General features: G+C 50.3%; 1 protein-coding gene across 1 annotated transcript; it reads right to left on the minus strand.

Moving 5' to 3' along the window:
• Positions 1 to 13382: 13382 nt before the first annotated feature.
• On the minus strand, positions 13383 to 18289 carry POU3F2 (POU class 3 homeobox 2). Its single transcript, XM_061460253.1, has one exon. It carries the CDS (start codon positions 18158 to 18160, stop codon positions 16847 to 16849), a length of 1314 nt encoding a protein of 437 aa, XP_061316237.1. The 5' UTR covers positions 18161 to 18289; the 3' UTR covers positions 13383 to 16846.

Genomic DNA, 18289 nt, shown 5'->3' on the forward strand with positions numbered 1-18289 from the left:
CCTCAGTGCTGCCTGTTAGTCCCCTAGCTTCTCTTGCGTCCACTGAAGGAAGGCCACTGCTTTCTGTGCTCTGTTGTTGAACTGTATCTGATTGCTCCCTACAAAATACCGTGGCTAAAGCTGGGAAACCTTTTGTTTCCCAGTAATGGAGTGTTTAAAGTTGTGGGTTTATTTTTACCCTCCCAAGTCATAAAGAGTCAGAGAAGGCTGCATGGAGACCTCATAGCAGCCTTCCAATATCTGAAGGGGGCCTACAGGGATGCTGGGGAGGGACTCTTCATTAGGGACTGTAGTGATAGGACAAGGGGTAACGGGTTAAAACTTAAACGGGAAGTTTAGATTGGATGTAAGGAAGAAGTTCTTTCCTGTTAGGGTGGTGAGGCACTCGAGTGGGTAGCCCAAGGAAGCTGTGAATGCTCCATGCCTGTTGGTGTTCAAGGCCAGGTTGGACAGAGTGGCGTGGTTTAGTGTGGTGTCCCTGCCCATGGCAGGGGGGTTGGAACTAGATGATCTTAAGGTCCTTTCCAACCCTTACTATTCTATGATTCTAAGTCAGGTATTAATGCCAGCAGAAGGAAAAGGGCATTTAATTTAAGTGAAAAGAGTAAGCAGCAACAAGTGAGAGCATGGTGGTTGTGCATATGTTTTAATTCAAATTAGCATAAACAAGGATAGCCACTCTTGATTGTGTTCCAGGGCTCCTTAACTTTTAAATAGTTCATCTTGGTACTATGTCACAAAGATGTGCAAACTGAGGTGGTTTATTTTCACCTCATAATGGTGAAAGCCCTCAAGCCCTCAAGTATGAAATGCTACTGTGCACATTTGAGAACATGCAAGTCCAAACTGGCTCTAATAAATTTCGCAAGGTCCTTTGAGAAATACACATTGGAAAACTAGAATTAGGCTAGTAAGAGCGTATTTAAAGCACGGTGAAGGCAGCGGTTAGCAAGACCAAAAGTGGGAGGTGGGGGCAGCAGTTTGTTGATGTGTTTTTCAGGACTGTTTCCTGACGTTAAGCTACATGGGCCCACGAAGCTAACATCCACTGCTTTGCACCATTGCAGTCTTGAATATAGCAAATATTCCAAGAGCTGTGTCTGTATGTGCAATCTGCAATACCAGATCTGTTCTCTCTGCTGTCATTCAATGTCGTACACATTCAGCATTAACCCCATTTTTCATTTTGTGCTCCTCTTAGTATGCTAGCAGTGTTTACCTGAGCATCATGTGTGTATTTGTTTTTAATATTCCCATCTGAGGCTTGTGTGTTTCTTTTATACTTATGCAAGAACTTGATTACATTTCAAAATTACATTATTTTTTTCCCCTCTCAGTATTCTGCTCGACCAATAGTAAACAGAAGGGACGTTACTGGTGTATTACTTCTGTTGAGACTTGACTGCTGCATTTTCTCTGTGTAAACCCAAAGGTGTCTGTGTGTGTGCAGACACAGCTCAGGCATAGGTGCTTGGCTCCTCATTTGAACACCTCTGACTTGTACCACATAATATGTTTTTGGTGGTATAAGGCAGGGGTTTACTTGAACACACACAAAACAGAGATGTTAGCCCTGTATTTATGATCAATTGAATTTATTATGGAGAGAAATCATCAAATGCCTTATGTTGCTAACTTAAAGATAATTTCTTTTTATCTAAAAAAGCTAATTATGTATTTGCACCCAATTATTTCTGTTTAGTAAATTAAGCTTGTTTTATTCTGACATGTTGGATCATTTAAAATGTCATAATACTGTGTTGTATAGTTTTATTCCATTACTGCCAGTACAAAGAATTAATGTCCTCGCTGAGATGTCAGTGTCTGCTAATTCAGAGATGACAGAAATGTGTTAAAATATATTCAACCGATAATATTTATTTTGCTTTGCACTTAATTTGTTTCCCTTCTACTGTGTTGAAAAATACCAAGTGTACATAAAATAATGAATAAATAAAGCAAAAAAATAGTATTTGTCTACGTTCATTGACCTTTTGTGCAAATTCATTTTAAAAAACAGTGAAATAAAACACAAAATATGATGCATTCAGAGGAATAGTTTGGTCATATTTTTATCACTGTTCAGTTTGAAGTAACCTGCCCCAGATGTTTTTAGACACAAATTTGAGAACTAGCTTCTTTTTTTTTTTATATAGAAGAGTATTATTTAATATTTAGCTTACTGTAGCTCTGTGAAAGCACATGGGACTTACATGCCTTTCCTACAGTAGATGCTAGCTGCTTGAAACAGTTTGTGATCTAGGTACACAGCAAGAGACAACAGATGTATATAGACAGACAGGACATAAAGCAGATGTACCAGGAGACACCTCCAAGGGGAAAAAAAAGTTGAAATTCTTACACGAACAATTTTCTACTCTAGCTCAAATTCTGTTAACATATTTCTTAATCCCTTTAATTATATAGGTAATGATGTAGTTGTGTTTAAATGTTGTAGAACTTAAGTAATATGATAAACTCTAAACTTACCAAAGATGCTACAGTGTTCTGGAGCTTTGAAAATGGGTACCAGAAGGGGTAAGGCAGTGGTTGGACTTAATTTGCCCAGAAGAACCCAAATACTGACCTTTAAAGGTCTCTTCCAACCCAAGCCATTCTACAGTTCTGTGAAATGAGTAACTGCTTTGTTAGTCTTTGTCCTCCTCTTCTTGTGAATTGTCTAAAGGGTTTATTGGTTCAGAAACTGGTGTTGGTCTCATCAGTGCCCATTTTGTTGTAGGCAAAGTTTAGTGCTATATTTGCTTGATACTGCTAATTACTCAAGACTAACTACTCCTACTAAAACAAATGCAGAGCTTTTGAGTTGCTTTCTTTTATCTCCAGCACCTACTCAAGTGTTCAGCTTTTGTACCACAGCTTTGCCTCAGGCCAGTATCATTTCAAACATGCTAAAACTGCCTTCTAGCACCAACTTACAGCTGCTGGTGCTTGTGATTGTTGAGAAGCGTAAGGACAAGAGTGGACCCAGCTTCTGTGCATCTTGGACAAAGCGCAGCTGACATTTCAGAACTGCCCTGGTTCTGACAGATACCTGTTTCTTAGTGCTGTTTTCTCAGTATTGAAAGATCATATACACCTGATGATTACCAGGTGTCTCTCTTCCTCTGGATGGCACTTCTGATCATGCGGATGCTATAAAAACCACACAGATACAGCCAGATGACAAAATATTTCAGGATTTCCAGGCTTAGCACCTGAGAAGTCATGTCCATCTCTCTGGGTACAAATCAGAATCACAGGATGGTTTGGGTTATAGCTCATCCAGTTCCACCCCCCTAGGGTTGAGGCACGGACACTTTTCACTAGACCAGGTTGCTCCAAGCCCTGTCCAACCCGGCCTTGACCTCTGCCAGGGATGGGGCAACCACAGCTTCTCTGGACAACAAATGCACAATCAATTTTGGTTCAAACTTGAGGCCAGTATGTCTCTGAGTGCTGTAGGAGCCCAGTGGTACACTCTGCATTGTTCTTTTGTAAGGCGGATAAATCGGAAGTAGCCTTGTTAATGGGCTACAAGCTCAAGGCTCAAAGTGAAAAATAAAAGGATAATTCACTGAATGTGGCAAGGATGCAACTGGCAAACTACATAGGTAACTTTTCTCATAGTATTTTCATCCAGTAGTAAATGTAACAATTTGGGCAGCTGTTAGTGTAGCACAAGAGGCCTCCCTCTCATAGAAGGATCAAGAGCACCTTGTCTAAATCATTTAAATTATCAAGTAATGGAAAGTGGAATGGGAAATACAAAGTTGCATTACCTCTAAGAAAGTGTGATTGTCCTTCTTCAAGGTGCTGCTGGAGATGGTTGGGTCTGGTGTCTGCTATCACTTCCCAACACCTGTTCCCGGGATGCTGCTGCTGGGAGCAGCTGTTCCCTCGCAGTGACTATGGCAAAATGTCAGAGTGCTAAACTGCTTAATTGGGCATTTTGCAGCTGCGTAAAATGAGTGTGTTTGGGATGAACTTTAGAGGACTTCCTGCACCGTATCGCTGCTTGGAGAAATCTTCGCTGCCTTCTAGCAGTTGCTTCTGTTTAGTAAATGCAAAGGGTTTGTGTGCAAAATTATCTGACCATCCTACGGAGAGTTCACTGAAGGCGATGATGTGCTGTCTTCAGCATTTCTGTATGTATTTTTCCCATACAACACACTGATAGAATGCTTTGCAGTAAGTCCCATTCCTCCAGCAGACATCTTTTCTTTAAGGTCTGCAACCACTACCTACAGTTGAACATAAGAATCTCATCTATTTTAAGTGACTGGGGAAGGGGAAAGAATTGGTGGGTAGGTACAGAGCCTGTAGATGGGCAGCCTGGACTGTGTCGCTATCAGTGCTGTGCCTTCTGAGTGACCTGGGGATGAGCTACTGAACTTGTAATTCACTTTCCATTTACGTGTGATCAGGTGATATTTACTGTATCTCATACCAATGTGATTCATGGAGAACATAATGATTTGCGTAATATTTATCTTTGAATTGTCTGAGGTAAAGGATTTGCAAGAGTAAAATATATGGGGTACTCATCAAACCTAGAGATCTGCAACTCGAGTCTGATTTTTTTATATATATAGACTTCTAAATAATTCAGTCATTTAGAGAATTACAGCAGCTTTCAAAGTTAAATATTGATCCAGGGGTGTTCTGCTGCTCTCCAAAAGGAGCAGAGGCTTTCACATCTGCACCTCCCCGGCTCAAAGTGGCACATCTTCAGAACGGAGGCAGGCATTGAGATTAATGATCTCCAGCTAATGATCAGGTGCTATCTGCCACCTGACAGCAAGCAGTCGCCAGGGGTGGGGTGACAGCCCACCCTTTTGTGTTTTCCTACACATACAGTCCTTAGGCAGCTTTTGTGTCTTCCAGTTGGCAGGAGCTGAACCTGAGTTCTGGCAGCTTGAGCTGCTGTGTTCAGCTGCGGCTCTGGACTGGAGGAGTTTAGTGCCACGCAGCAGTAGATGGATTACCTTTGTGCACTGCATGCAATTGCTCTGTGGTGTGTATCATACTGTACTTTCAATGTTACAACCGTGTGTCATGTAAAGTTGTTTAATGCATTTTTAATTAATAGACTCTTTTTTCCTTAAATGCTGTAAGAGATGAAGTGAAAATGTACATTCTCTTCTTTGCAAGAAAGAAAGTGTGCTGCCTTGCTCCCTAGCATAACTTTTTCCTCAGAACAACACTGTCTCCTTGAAAAAATCCCAGCACTTTTTCCCCAGAAATCTCCTACAGATCATGAGTTTAAACTTGGAGAGTGGGGGAACTCCAGCTCTTTCTTCCTCCTTTCTGTCTGCTGGATGGCTGGTACCTGTCATGGCCACACTTGCACAGAACAGCAGGACCTGTCCAGGGAAGACAGAAAGCCTGTTCCTGCGGTTGAGAGATAACAATGCTATATTTTGTCTCAAAACTAACAGCAAGGAGAAAATGGGTCATATTCACTTGGAATGCCCCTCCGTGTTGGGTAACAGGTTGGGATTGAGGCATGTTGATGAGGCTGTTACTCATGTTTTACAGCTGCTGCCTCTAAGTACTTCTGCAAACCCTGCAGCATGTCCTTCTTGCCCTAGAGTCTCTGGACAGAGCACCTTAGGGACATCAAAGCAACAGGGCTCCCCAGTGCCTGTAACAGCCGTGTGTTTAGGCTGTGTGTTTTGGACAAGTAGGTGTTGAACACCTCCTGAGCTAACCTTTTTGACCTGGTAAGTGTCAGGTCTGGGTCTGGTGGAAGAGCAGCACTAGGATGTGGGAAACCTTGGGCTCAGGCCAAGGAGAACAGCAAGTGAAGGTGAGGCTTAGCTGCTGGGGTGAGCCCCCTGCTGCCCTTCCACTGGAGGTGTGGTGGCAGGAGGGGAAGAGTCACGGTGCAGGGCAGAGGGCAGAGGGACAGGAACTTCAGCCTTTCAGCCTTGCGAGTAGAGCCTGTGGAAAGTGAAGTGAAATCTGACCTACCCCTAGAGATATGGGACTTCAGTGTCATGGGCACAAGTTACTCCCTGGGAGATTCCCGCTGGGCACAAGGGGAAAACTTTTCACAATAAGACCATCAGCCACTGGAATATTCTCCCGAGGGAAGTGGAGGATTCCCCAGTGTTGGACACTTAAGATTCAGCTGGGACACCTAGTCTAGGTCATGCTTTGTCTAGAAAGGTTATACCCGATGATCCCTGAGGTCCCTTCCATTGTGGGGCTCTATTTCATTCTCAGTGGCCTGTCCCATGCTGTGGGTGGGCCTGTATTCCTCAATGGTCAGGTGGAAAGGTGACACCACTGAACCTGAATGGACTGGCTACCCCTCTCTTGGTTGGCTACACAAGGCATGTGGGGACCTGGATCCATGCATCTATCCTCCTCCTTGCCCAACTGAAAGGGTCAAGCATGCAAAATTGTAATAGACAACTGCTCAAGGTAAAGTCCTAGATTCCACCCACAATTACAGCTGTCTGATTTGGGATATGATTTATACGCAGAGGGTGTTCAAGCAAAATTAGTATGCAAAAGGTCAGTGTTCTCCAGCTCCCCAGACCTATTAGCAAATAAATCAATCCTCACTTCTCTGCTGGTTCAGGAACGGTCCCTGAAACAAAGCCAGCTTTTCCCTTTAGAGGCTGAACCTTTGTCATGGCTTTCTGCCTGCTGCAAACAGAGCTGTCTCCACAGCTAGGACAGACACAGGCTTGGTCTGTAGTGAAGGTGTAGCCACTGCTTACCTTTCCAGTCCCAGCCATGTGCATAGCATCTTATTTCTGTTATCTGAACAGGCCCAAAATTGATGTTCAGCTGGAAAACAGGTTATTTTCTCCCATGTCTGCTCAATGCTATAGCACTGGCTGTCTGTAATGTGATTAGCTCTCTGCAGAGCACTCACTTCTTTCCAGAACTGAATCTTTCTTGGTTTTTTGTTTTGTTTTGTTTTGTTTCATCTCAATTTGCTTGTTGAGTTAGCAAGAGACTCTGAGATCGTGATATGTCACTTGTCTGTTTTCAGTGCTCTGAAGTCTGCTGTAGCAGAATGTCTGAATGGCTCAGGTTCTTGATATTCACAATATTTTAACGTTTTCAGCACCTACATATGCAGCGTGGCAAGCGGCAGCTACGGAACCGGTAGTGCTGAAGTAAACACAAGATGTAAACCTGAACAGTCTTATCTGTGGCCTGTGAAGACCTTCACTGGCTGTCCAGCAGCTTGGTGAGGGTGCCGGGTGGAAAGAGAGCACCCAACCAGCAATAAGCAGCCCCATGGGAGACCAGGGTTGTCTCTGGGTCTCTGTTCCTGGAAAACAGGGGTTTCACTCAAAGAGGAAGGGTTTGAAGGGAGTATTTTGGGGAGGCCTTTGATGATGGGCTGGCATCTGGTGTGATGTGACTTCAGCAAGAACAGAAGCCGTTTGGTGACACTGTGGGATTTGAAACCAGCCCCAGAAGAAGGGACCTGGGTGGGGAAGGTGCTGGCAGAGGTGTGCACCCTTCAAGGAACCCAGAGAGATGATGCAGCTGGTGGGGTGGGGACTGCCTTCTCACAGATGAACCAAAGGTTGGGCTTGATGATCTTAAAGGTCTTTTGCAACCTCGTTGATTTTACAAACCAGGGACTTGTTGTTTGGTTTGGGGTGTTTTTGTTGTTTTCCTTTTTTGTTGCTTTTTCTTAAATCCGAGCAGGAGAAGCACCACATCTAACATGGGATTTTGATGCTGCTCTGTGTATATTTGGGAAAATAAACAAGACCAAAAGAAAACCCGAGGGGAACCAACACGCATACTCACTTCTTCGCCTCACAGAGGCACCGAGGGCTCCACCGACCTCTCCGCCGGTTGTCCCGGAGCCCATCCCTATAGTCCTTGCGTCCAAGGAAGGAGAAAGAGAGAGGGGAGGATGCTCCCCTGCCATTCCCGGAGGAGACCCCGCCGCAGTGGCAGCGGCGGCCGCTTGGGGGCGCCCACGCTCCATGCCCGGCTCCAGTCACGGCTCCGGCCGGGCCTTGTGCCGGGGCAGGGACCGGAGCCGCAACCGGAGCTGAGGCCGGTGACACCCTCCCTGGTCCAAAGCGCTGCCGGCTCCGAAACCGGTCCATAGGGCAAGACGAAGCTCTGCGGGAGGAAGAAACAGGCCCTCACCACCCTAAAGCACCCTCCCCCAAAACCCTACCAGGATCCCCCTTTCCCTCCTTGCTCCCGTAGACCCGACCCCAGACGGAAACTCGGTCCCCAGCCGCAGCAGCGCTGGTCAGAGGCGATGCGAAGCCGTCTCGCCCCTTTGTGCGTGTTGCGGAGTTTCTCCTTGCGCAGGCAATTGGCAAAGGTTAGGAAAGCGTCTTTAGATCCCCTGTAATCCCAGTTTAAATATTAAAAGCATAAGCAGCCTAGGCCCAGTATTTACCTATGTAACTCCATAGATTTCCCTCCAGACCTGGACTTCTAAGAATTTAAGGGACGCTTTGCGTTTCTTTTTTCGTTTCCTTTTTGTACACCCCTTCGTATTTATTTAGCAAACTAGCGGGACCAGGAGAGGGGAGATACCAACAATAAAAGCAGTGTTTTTATGACCGAGAAGTAGCCGGTTTCCCTGTGCCTGTAACGTGAGAGGAAGGAGAGATTCCAGCCCCGCCGCCTGCTTTGTCCCCGCCTGAGTTTAAGTGGCCGGCACAGCAACACAAAAGGCGAAAATCACACACACAGATATCCCCAAAACCCAACACAAACCCTCTATTGGCTCAACAGTGAAGATGGGTATTTTGATAACGAAATAAACTCCCTGCCCTGGAGGAGTCTGGACTCCGCTTTGTCCCTCCGCCGTCTTGAAAACAGAAAAAAACACGGAAAAGGCGGGGGGGGGAAACCCCTAAGAATGTATTTAAGGAAAAAAAAATAAAGTCTCCAACGGGATTAAGGCTTTAATTACAATTCCCATAGAAGTAAATGTCTGATGAACTGATCCTGTCAATTAATAGCAAACTTCATCCAAAACTTATGAAATAGACTCGCATAAAATATACCCCTGACACTCTTTTTTGTTTATTGGGAATAAAAAAGCCCCAGCCCCAGAGGTAAATGCATTAAGTACCAAAGCACCAGCAGGAGAAATTGTAAAGCAGAAACGTGCTGCTTTGGCTAGAAATAAATATTTGCGAACACTTGGGAAAGGACGGGGGGAGAAAGTGTCGATCTGAAAGGGGGTCATCTGTAAAAAACGGAAGCTCTTTTAAAAAGGGAAAAATAAATGACTCTTTCTACCCGCCGACGGTATCATTTCATCATATTTTTGGCTCGCGCTATATTAAAGAGAAAAACAAGGTAATTGGAACATGCATCAACAGTTTTCCATAAAATAAGAGTTAAAAGAAGTAATAGAACTAATCACTGTCTCCTCAAATCAAGTAGAAAACATTTCAATGCACTAATTAGAGTAATTAGAATAATAAGACTGCCTATATGTGGTAAGACAATGTGTACAAACAACTTTATTTAATGTATACTGGTAATCAGCGATGCGTGCGTGCTTGAATGCTTAGTGCAATAAAATTCACCCCCGTCCGCCCAAACAATCAAATACAAATTAGTTTAATAATTGTGCCTGCTTGAACGTCTTAGAAATCCACAGGCAGAAGGAAATAAATAGCACCATCCTTGTTTGTACGTCTCCCCTACTGACCAAGGAGCTGATGCCTCCATGGACTTGGCAATGAATGACTGTAGACATGAATGAATCAAGGAGGGAAAGAGAATTAATGAATGATTCAGGCTGGCTAAAAACAAGTCCTGACTTTTAGACGAGCGCCTCTTATAACTCCCGGGACGGGACGGGGAAGAGGAGGGGAAGACCGGTCTCGCCATCACTTTTACGAGCCGCCTCTGCTCGGGTTTTCCTGACAGGACTTAACCGCCCTGAAAGGAGGAGGGGAGGAAACACCGGCCGTCACCTGCCCACTGGCCTACCCTCTTCTTTTAATCCTTAAAACCAGCACCTGCGCGGGCATGCCCGCGGACCCACGGAGCGGTGCAGCCCAGCCCCGCAGGGATAGACGTTGCGGGGTCAGAGCTGGATCTCGGTCACGGGGCCGCCTCCCGCCCGGCGGCTCCCCGGCCTCGTGGGGTCTCCGGGGTCCCCCGGCCCGGCCTCTCTCCCACGCAGCCCGCAGGCCTGAGGGGGGGGGGGGGGGGCAGGAGCGGCTCTGCCCCGCGGGGACCTCCCCTGTGCACTGAAGGGGCCAGGCAGACACCGGACGAACTCGCCCCGTCCCCGTGGCGAACGGAGGCGGCGGCCCCGCTCCCAGCCGCCCGCCCCCCCGGGCAAGTCTTAGGCAGCACCGGCAAAGAATTCCCGCCGCTCCCCCCGCCGCTGCCCTCTCCACATCCCACTCCCTTGCCCGTCGGGGGGAGGGCAGGATCCGACCCCGCGGGGAGGCCGGGGAGGAAGGGGGATGCGAGGGGAAGGAACCCTGCGCCGGCATAGGCGGTCCCCCCGGCCCCGGGGCGGAGTGAGACCCCGGCAAAACCGGGGCGCTTGGTAGAGTGTCGGAGGTCTCCACACGGAATGTGCGGGAGGGATTTGCTGGTCGAGGAAGGACGCAGCAGCGGTCAGGCCACGGGCTGAGGCCGGCTGTGGCTAGGAAATCCACTCACTGGGGCTCGGACTCACCGGCCGAAAGGACACTTGTTTGTTTATGATCTGATGAGAAGTCGGGTCTGAGAAAGAGTTTGTGTTTTTCATTTTAGCATTGCAGCTAAAGCACGCCCTGGGGTTGCTCTATTAACCCCCGGAGAAACACCCGCTCCTGCAAAGAACCGCCCGGTGTCCCGGCCGAGCCAGGGTGAAACCCGTCTTCTCCAGAGCATCTTCCTATCGCCCCGACGGCGACCGGGCCATGCCCGAGCACGGAGTACCAACTGGGCGCCAGCAACCACGAAAATTGGTTGGTTCTTTTAATCTTTTCCACCTCGAGGTTGCGGCCCAGGCCCCTTTCCTTCTGAAACACAACATAAATAGGTGACCCCGGTAGGATGCCATGCTTTCCAGGACAGATCGCAACGCCCAGCCTCCATTTTCGAAGCAGGAGGAGGCCGTCGCTGCCCTCTTCACCCGCTGGAAAGCGGCGGAAAGCGTCCTGCTGGCTCGGGCGGGGGGACCCCCATGTACGCGACACATACCCCCCCCCCCCCCCCCCACCGCCGTGGCTCGATCTAAACCCAGAGGTTTAAGCCTGATTAAGACCAGCGCGCAGGCCCGCCTGTGGCCGCTCTCCCAACGCCGCCGGGCCCCATGGCCCACCGGGGGCCATCGCCTCCCCTCGAGGAAGGGTCACCAATTCTCCTCCTCCCGCACCGGAGAATCTCCGCACCGACGGCACCGGAACAAAGAGCCAGCAAACCTCCAGCAGCGCGGCTTGGGACAACCCCGGGGCCTGGGACCGCTCCGGCGGGCAGAGGCAGGCAGCAGGAGGGAGGAAGAGGGGTCCCAGGCTTGGGTCAGGAGGGCGGGAAAGCTCAGGCAGCCGGACCCTTCCTGCCGCACCCACGCGTCCCGGCGCGGGCCAGAAGCGCGCCAGGGAGACCGGGCACTGGAGGGGGAGAACCGGGAGCTACCGACAACAAAACCCCAAAGGGGAGAGAGAGACAACGGGACAGAGCTTGGGGCAGAGAGACAACGGGACAGAGCTTGGGGCAACAGGGGCCTCGGCCCCTTAGGGGCTCTGCCAAGTCAGCCACCCCAAGAGCATCACCTGGCCTGCTCCCCACCTGCGGAATTTGCCCTACTATTTCCTCTTCTACCGCTTTTCCCTTTCAAATCCCCGGTTCCCGTCCTGGTCCCTCCCTTGCCCGCTGCCGGGATTGCTGTAGGGGCTTGGCGGCTACGGGAGATCTTGCCCGGGGAGAGCCGCATCAGCAGCGGCCTGTCACCCTCTGGAGCAGGGGACACGGAAGGAGGCAATCACTCAAGAGTTACGGGTTATACAGTCTCCTCACGCCTTCCAGTTTCGGCCTTCATCAGAGGGAGCGAGCCAAGGAAGCGGCTCTTTTGTTGCTGACATCTGAACTGCGACAGACAGCCCCTGCTGGGAATGAGGGTAGGGGAGCCGCCGCGCACCCTGACATCCACCTGCAGAAGGTGCATCTTACGGCCGCGCAGTTTCCCCTGTTCTTTCTCTCAAAAGATAGTGAAAAGGAAAAAAGGGAAAGGACCCCCGAACCTGCCGGACTGCCCGCAACCCGCCTGGAAGGACGAGAGAGCTGGTTCCCATCTGGCCAGCTCCTCGCTGGACAGAGACCCCGGGAGGAGCAGCCCGGGGGCCTCCACAGTGGGAGGCCCGGCCCCAGCGCCGGCTCCCGGCGGCCATCCCCGCAGTGCCGGGCCTGCCCCGCCGAGCAAGGCGCCATCCAGCCAAGCTACCACCTCCTGTCCCCCCGACGCGGGGAGCGGTCCCCGACAGCAGGGCCCTGTCTTCAACGGCGAGCTATTCCCCCGGCGCCCACCCGAGTGTCCTGCAGAGGGCAGAGGCTGCTCGCTTTCCGCAGCCCGTTCCGCGGGCTATTGACCAAGGACTTTGAAATCCATACCCAGCTTCAACATTTTACCCGTCAGCACGTCTGCGGTCACAAAACACTTCTTCTTTCTGTCACTTCTTTTCGAAACTATTGATAAGATCATTTAGCTGAATCTGTTCGGGATGAGTGTAATATTGACTAGGAGTTAGAAAAGATGATTCAATCTAATAAGCCCAGAAACTATCCCGAAGGAGGGGAGGGGAAAGAAGAACAGGACATTGCACCTCGAAAACCGAGCCAGCCAAAAAGTATTTGAACACACCGCCTCATGTGCGAACGAACACTTCTCAGCTGGATGCCACTCCCAGCGCGCCAGCCCCACTGGTCCCCATCCGGGACCCCTCCTGGGCAAAACCGACCCGGGTCGTTACACACATGGAGCCGCAGACCTCTAAGGAGAAAGCCTCGGCCCTGCCGGTGCCGTTGGCCCGGCGGCCCGGCCCGGGGAGCGCCCGCCCGCTCCAGGGGCTCGCAGCCCCGCTGGGCAACCGCATCTTTCCTCCCTCCTCTGCACACTCACAGCGCTCCCCACAATGAAGCCCCGCCTTTCTGGTTTTGTCCTTTTCTTATAAGGACTCAGACCTTAAATTATCCAAAGGGACAGACAAGAGTCGAGTGTCCCCCACACACCCTCCGCCAGAGCATGCAACTACCCTGAGGAGCAGAGCTCCCCGCCAGCACCGAAGGCAGGACCCCACTGCCCGCACAGAAACCAAGGCTCCAAAACACACGGCTGCGGGTCATCTGCGGAGAGACAAGTACAGCTCCTCCTGAGCCTTTCCTTCAAAACACCCTGGAAGTTATGAGCGTGGAACCTCTCGTTATAGGCATCAAATTTATTCCAAAAATTCCATGAAATATAAAGGAATGGCGGTGCTTTTACACAGAACGCAACTCAGTATAAGTACTGGGGTGTTTTCCCTCCAAATCTTAAGAACTATGCAAATCTGTGCTATCTTTAAAAATAAAATAAAGATATTTCAATAATTAGAACAAACTATGAAGGTATTGTGCATTTCTGTTTTATGTAGATAATAAAATATTACTTTAACATAAATATATAAGGATCTCTGCGTTTTTATTTTTCCCCACAAGCACATCCAAATGTACCAAAACAAAGTATTTTTTAAGAGACTGAACCAAAAAAAAAAAAAAGAAAAAAAATTACATCCCATATAGATTTTGTTCACCTACTCATTTAAAGCTACAGAAAAACAGTTTCCAGAACCTGTTTGCTTTTAAAGAAATAAATATACATTGAGGCAGGCCACTTAAAAATGATATGAAAATATTTCCCTGGGTAGCATTTAAAAAAAAATAAAATAAAAAGAAAGAAAAATAGACAAAGAAAACATTGAAACTATTTCTGCATTTCAAAGGACAAATATTAAACATATATACATAGTGGTAAGGTTTGCGTGGTAACTCGTGTTTTGTTTTTTAAGTAAACCTATTTGGAGTTTGAGGCTTCTCTCAAACATCCTCTCGACTCCGTTTTCTGACCTTACGCACGTATTAGTAAGTGTCTGAAAGTTCATTTCCTCCCTCTACCACTGGATCTGCCCTGATCTGCTTCACTTCAGTACGCGCTAGTCCTCAACGCTTTAAATAACAAGCAGCTCAATACATCCAAAAAAAAGTAAAAAAAAAAAAGGGGGGGGGGGAGAAAAGAGAAAAGCTTGGTGCCCGTATCTTTGTAACAATTGTTGGAAACCTAGGAAAAAGGCTAATCATGTGCCTCTTAGAAATCATCATCTGTCTTACCAAGAAGAAAGAAAGAGAGAGAGAAAGAAAGAAAGGGTGAGGGAAAGAAAGAAGGAAAGAAAACCCAATGTCACAGGCGCTTTGAAAGACAATGAGAAACATACTCTAAAGCCTTAGCTACTGAATGCAATATTTATAGGAGAGTTCTGCGAGAGAACACTTCACTGTTTCTTTTTCTCCACAATTGTCCAACACTCAACTAAGTAAACTTTTCGATTATAAAAATGCTCTGTCTGTGTTGCACCGGTTTGCGCTGCCTAAATGATCCCTTTATGAATTCAGAACTATCAGAAAGTTCCTCTCCTGTGGGTGCATAGCTGTGTGTGTGCAGAAGTGCACAGACGCGCACTCAGGCACACGCACATCCATGTGCTGCTCCGAGGTCCCGCTCCTCCGCTTCCCTTTAGAGCTTTGGGGGTTGCTATTTATTTCCCATTTTTTTCTTTCTTCCCTTCTTTTGTCTAGCTGGTTTGGGTTTGGTCTTTTTTTCTTCTTCTTCTTTTTTTTTTTTTTTTTGAAAGTTGACTGTTTCCCATCAAGATAATGTCAAGAAATGCACTTTAAAACTATTAGCGAAGGGGGGGAGAGGGAAAAGACGGCTTGAAAACTGGCATATTGTTCCCCCCCCCCCCCCCTTCATTTCATTCTCCAGTGAAAGACACAAGGCTGCCCGAGTTAAAACTGGTCCTTTCCTTCAAGAAATGATACCGCAATCTGACCGCAGGACGGGTGGGGGTGGGGATGGGTAGGAAAGGGGCTAGATACAAACAGAAAAATAAAAGAAATAGGGGAAGTAAAAGCGGAAAAGGAGCGCACACGGTCTCTGCGGGGAGGAGGAGGCAGCGTGTGTTTACACACAGGTGTAATCACACGCATACACACACACCTTCCCCCGGGCCCAGCAGTTCCTCGTGCTCTTTTTGGCTCTGCCTTGATGCGAAACTCCTCAAGGAAAGAAAGTTTGGAGGCGGACATCGGCCCGTGAGGGGGACCGGGATGCCCAAGGCACGCTCGGGGAGCAAGAGGGAGGAGGGGAAAGGAGCTGGAAGAGGTGGAGGGAGGTGAAGCTAAACAATCCCCTTTCCCTCTCAAGGAAGTGCCACTTTCTCCGGGAAAACTCTGGAAACGTGCTGTTTCGCCTCCGCCTTTCCCACTCCGGGCCTTGCTCGCCCGCACTGCCACAGTTTGGGAAGGCTGCATGCAATTTTGGTTTCCTCCCCCTCCGGCTGCACCTCGGCCCCCGGCCACACTGCCTGAAAATGAAGTTTACTTTGTCCATTCGCATTATTCTCCCTTCTCCAAGCTCGACTCTTGCCGTTGAAGGCGTATATTAAGCAATTACGAGAGTCACGTCTCTGGAGAATGGAAGCTTGTGCTGCATATATATATGTGTATATAGCGAGATTAAATATATGTGTATATATGTACGTCTATGCACGCATGCATATGTGTACATACATACAGATATACGCATTCTTTCTGCTACGGTAAAAGGAGAAAATAAGCGTTACACATATTTAAGAAGACTTGTTTATAACAAAAGTTCACATATACACATAAAGCAAAGGCTAGAACACAGTAACATATTGTAGACCGGTCACTGGTTGACTAACGCTCACCATGGAAAATGCAAGTCATTTGCAAAATCAAGGTCGGAAAGGAAGGGGGGGAAATATAAAGAAAAAAAAAAATAAAAGAATTTGTTTATGTAAACTTCGATTTTCTTGCAGTGCAAATTGTACGGTTAAATACTGTCTACATCAAAAGGGAGAGCTTTTCCGTTCTCTTTTTTTTTTTTTCTTTTTTTTTTTCCTTTTTTTTTTCATATATTCCTACAGGGGATCCACAGAAAATAAACACAGCAGCATGTGCCAACACCGAGCGACATTCCACAATGCAATCTGCCTTTGTGTGGCTGGAGGGGGCTGAGGAGGGGACCCGAGGTTGCTGCCCCCTCCACCCCTCCAACCTTTCCCATCTCCCCTCCCGCCCTCTCCCCTGCCGGGCAGCGCCGGATTTTGTCTCCAGAGGGCAAAGGAGTTTAGTGCGAACAGCTTCGCCCCGCCGGTGCCCAGCCGATGTCTGCCGCTGCTCTACCGGTACCTGCCTGCCTGCCTGTGCGCGGTACTCACTCCACTCCGGTGCACGGGCACTCGCCTGGAAAGGTCAAAATCCAGCATCGCACCCGCTACCGTCTAAGGGATAGTCCGGTGCAGGTGCTTTGTCTGTCTGTCTGTCTGCTGTGATTCGCGCTCGCCCTCTCGCTCGCTTTTTGTTTTGTTTTTCTTTTTTTTTCTTTTTTTTTTTCCCGCGTTTTTGTTCGTTTTTTTTTTGTTTTGTTTTTTTTGTTTGTTTTTTGTCTTTTTTGTCAAAGATAGGAGAAAATTAAAACAACAACAAAAAAAAAGAAAAACAAAAAAGAAAAAAGGAGGACAATCAAAAGTTGGGGGAAGGAGGAGGAGAGGAGGAGGAGGAAAAGGAGGAGAAGGAGGAGGAGGGGCCGGGCGCCCCCGCCGCGAGTTCACTGCACGGGGGTCTGCACCCCGTGGTGCGGCGGCGTGTCCCTGCTGGCCCCGTACACGTCCTCGGCTCCCGGCAGCGTCCCTCCCGGGGGAGTCATGCGCTTCTCTTTCTGTCTCCTGTTACAAAACCACACTCTCACCACCTCCTTCTCCAGCTGTAGGCTGTCCGCGAGCGAGGTGATCTCCTGGGCGGAGGGCTTGGGGCACTTGAGGAAGTGGCTCTCCAGCGCGCCCTTGACGCTCACCTCGATGGAGGTGCGCTTTTTCCGCTTGCGGCCCTGAGCCGCGATCTTGTCTATGCTGGTGGGGCTGCCCGAGGAGGAGTCCGCCTCCTCCAACCACTTGTTCAACAAAGGCTTCAGCTTGCACATGTTCTTGAAGCTGAGCTGCAGGGCCTCGAAGCGGCAGATGGTGGTCTGCGAGAAGACGTTGCCGTAGAGGGTGCCCAGCGCCAGCCCCACGTCCGCTTGGGTAAATCCCAGTTTGATGCGCCGCTGCTTGAACTGCTTGGCGAACTGCTCCAGGTCGTCCGAGGTCGGCGTGTCCTCGTCCGAGTGCGGGTCGTGGTGCGGCGGCGGCCCGGGCGGCGCGGCGGAGGCGGCGGCGGAGGCGGACGCGGGGCCGGCAGCCCCGGGGTGGGGGCCGTGGGGCGGCGGCGGGTGCTCGGGGCCGTGGTGCGGCGGCCCGGGCGGCCCCGGCGGCGGCTCCTCGTGGGCATCGCGCAGGCCGTGGTGGTGCAGCGCCGGCTGCGCGGCGCCCAGCATGCCGTTCACGGTGAAGCCGGGCGGCTGCGAGTACAGCAGCCCCGCCTGCGCGCCGTTGGCCGCAGCCATGCCGGGCGGCAGGTGCGCCGCGCCGCCCGCCCGCCACGCCGCCGCCGCCGCCGCCGCCGCCGCCGCGTGGTGCCCTCCGCCGCCGCCGTGGTGCACCAGGTGCGGCGCCCGCCCCGGCGGCGGGTGCTGCGGCGGCGGCAGCTCGTCGCCGCGCCCGCCCGCCTGCACCACCGCCGGCTTGATGTCGGGCTGGCCCAGCGCGCCCGCCGACCAGGGCGCCTCGCCGCCGCCGCCGCCTCCCCCGCCGCCGCCGCCACCGCCGCCGCCGCCGCCGCCGGGGCCGCCGTGGGACAGCGCCGCGATCCACTGGTGAGCGTGGCTCAGCGGGTGCCCGTTGCTCTGCAGCGCGTAGTCCGCCTGCACCAGGGCGCCGGCGTCGCGGTAGCCGCCGCCGGGCTGCATGCCGCCGGGCGGCTCGGCGTGCACCATGGGGGAGCCGGAGGCGAGCAGGCTGTAGTGGTTGGAGGCTGCGGTCGCCATGACTCGCCGAGCCGCACTGATCGCGCCGGTTAAAGGCGCCGCGCATTTGACAGCTACTTTTTCGCCTCGGGCGCCGCGCGGCGCCCGCGCCCCCCCGGCCCGCGCGGCGGGGCCCACTGCGAAGGCACG

Source organism: Pezoporus flaviventris, unplaced genomic scaffold, assembly GCF_033815535.1.
Source record: "Pezoporus flaviventris isolate CSIRO_AGI_PZ_B2104156 unplaced genomic scaffold, CSIRO_AGI_Pfla_v1 ptg000031l, whole genome shotgun sequence".
NCBI classification, from domain to species: Eukaryota; Metazoa; Chordata; class Aves; order Psittaciformes; family Psittacidae; genus Pezoporus; species Pezoporus flaviventris.

Bases quoted from the DNA above. Each gene is read 5' to 3' on its own strand.
- POU3F2 (XM_061460253.1), bottom strand. From the start codon at position 18,160: ATGGCGACCGCAGCCTCCAACCACTACAGCCTGCTCGCCTCCGGCTCC.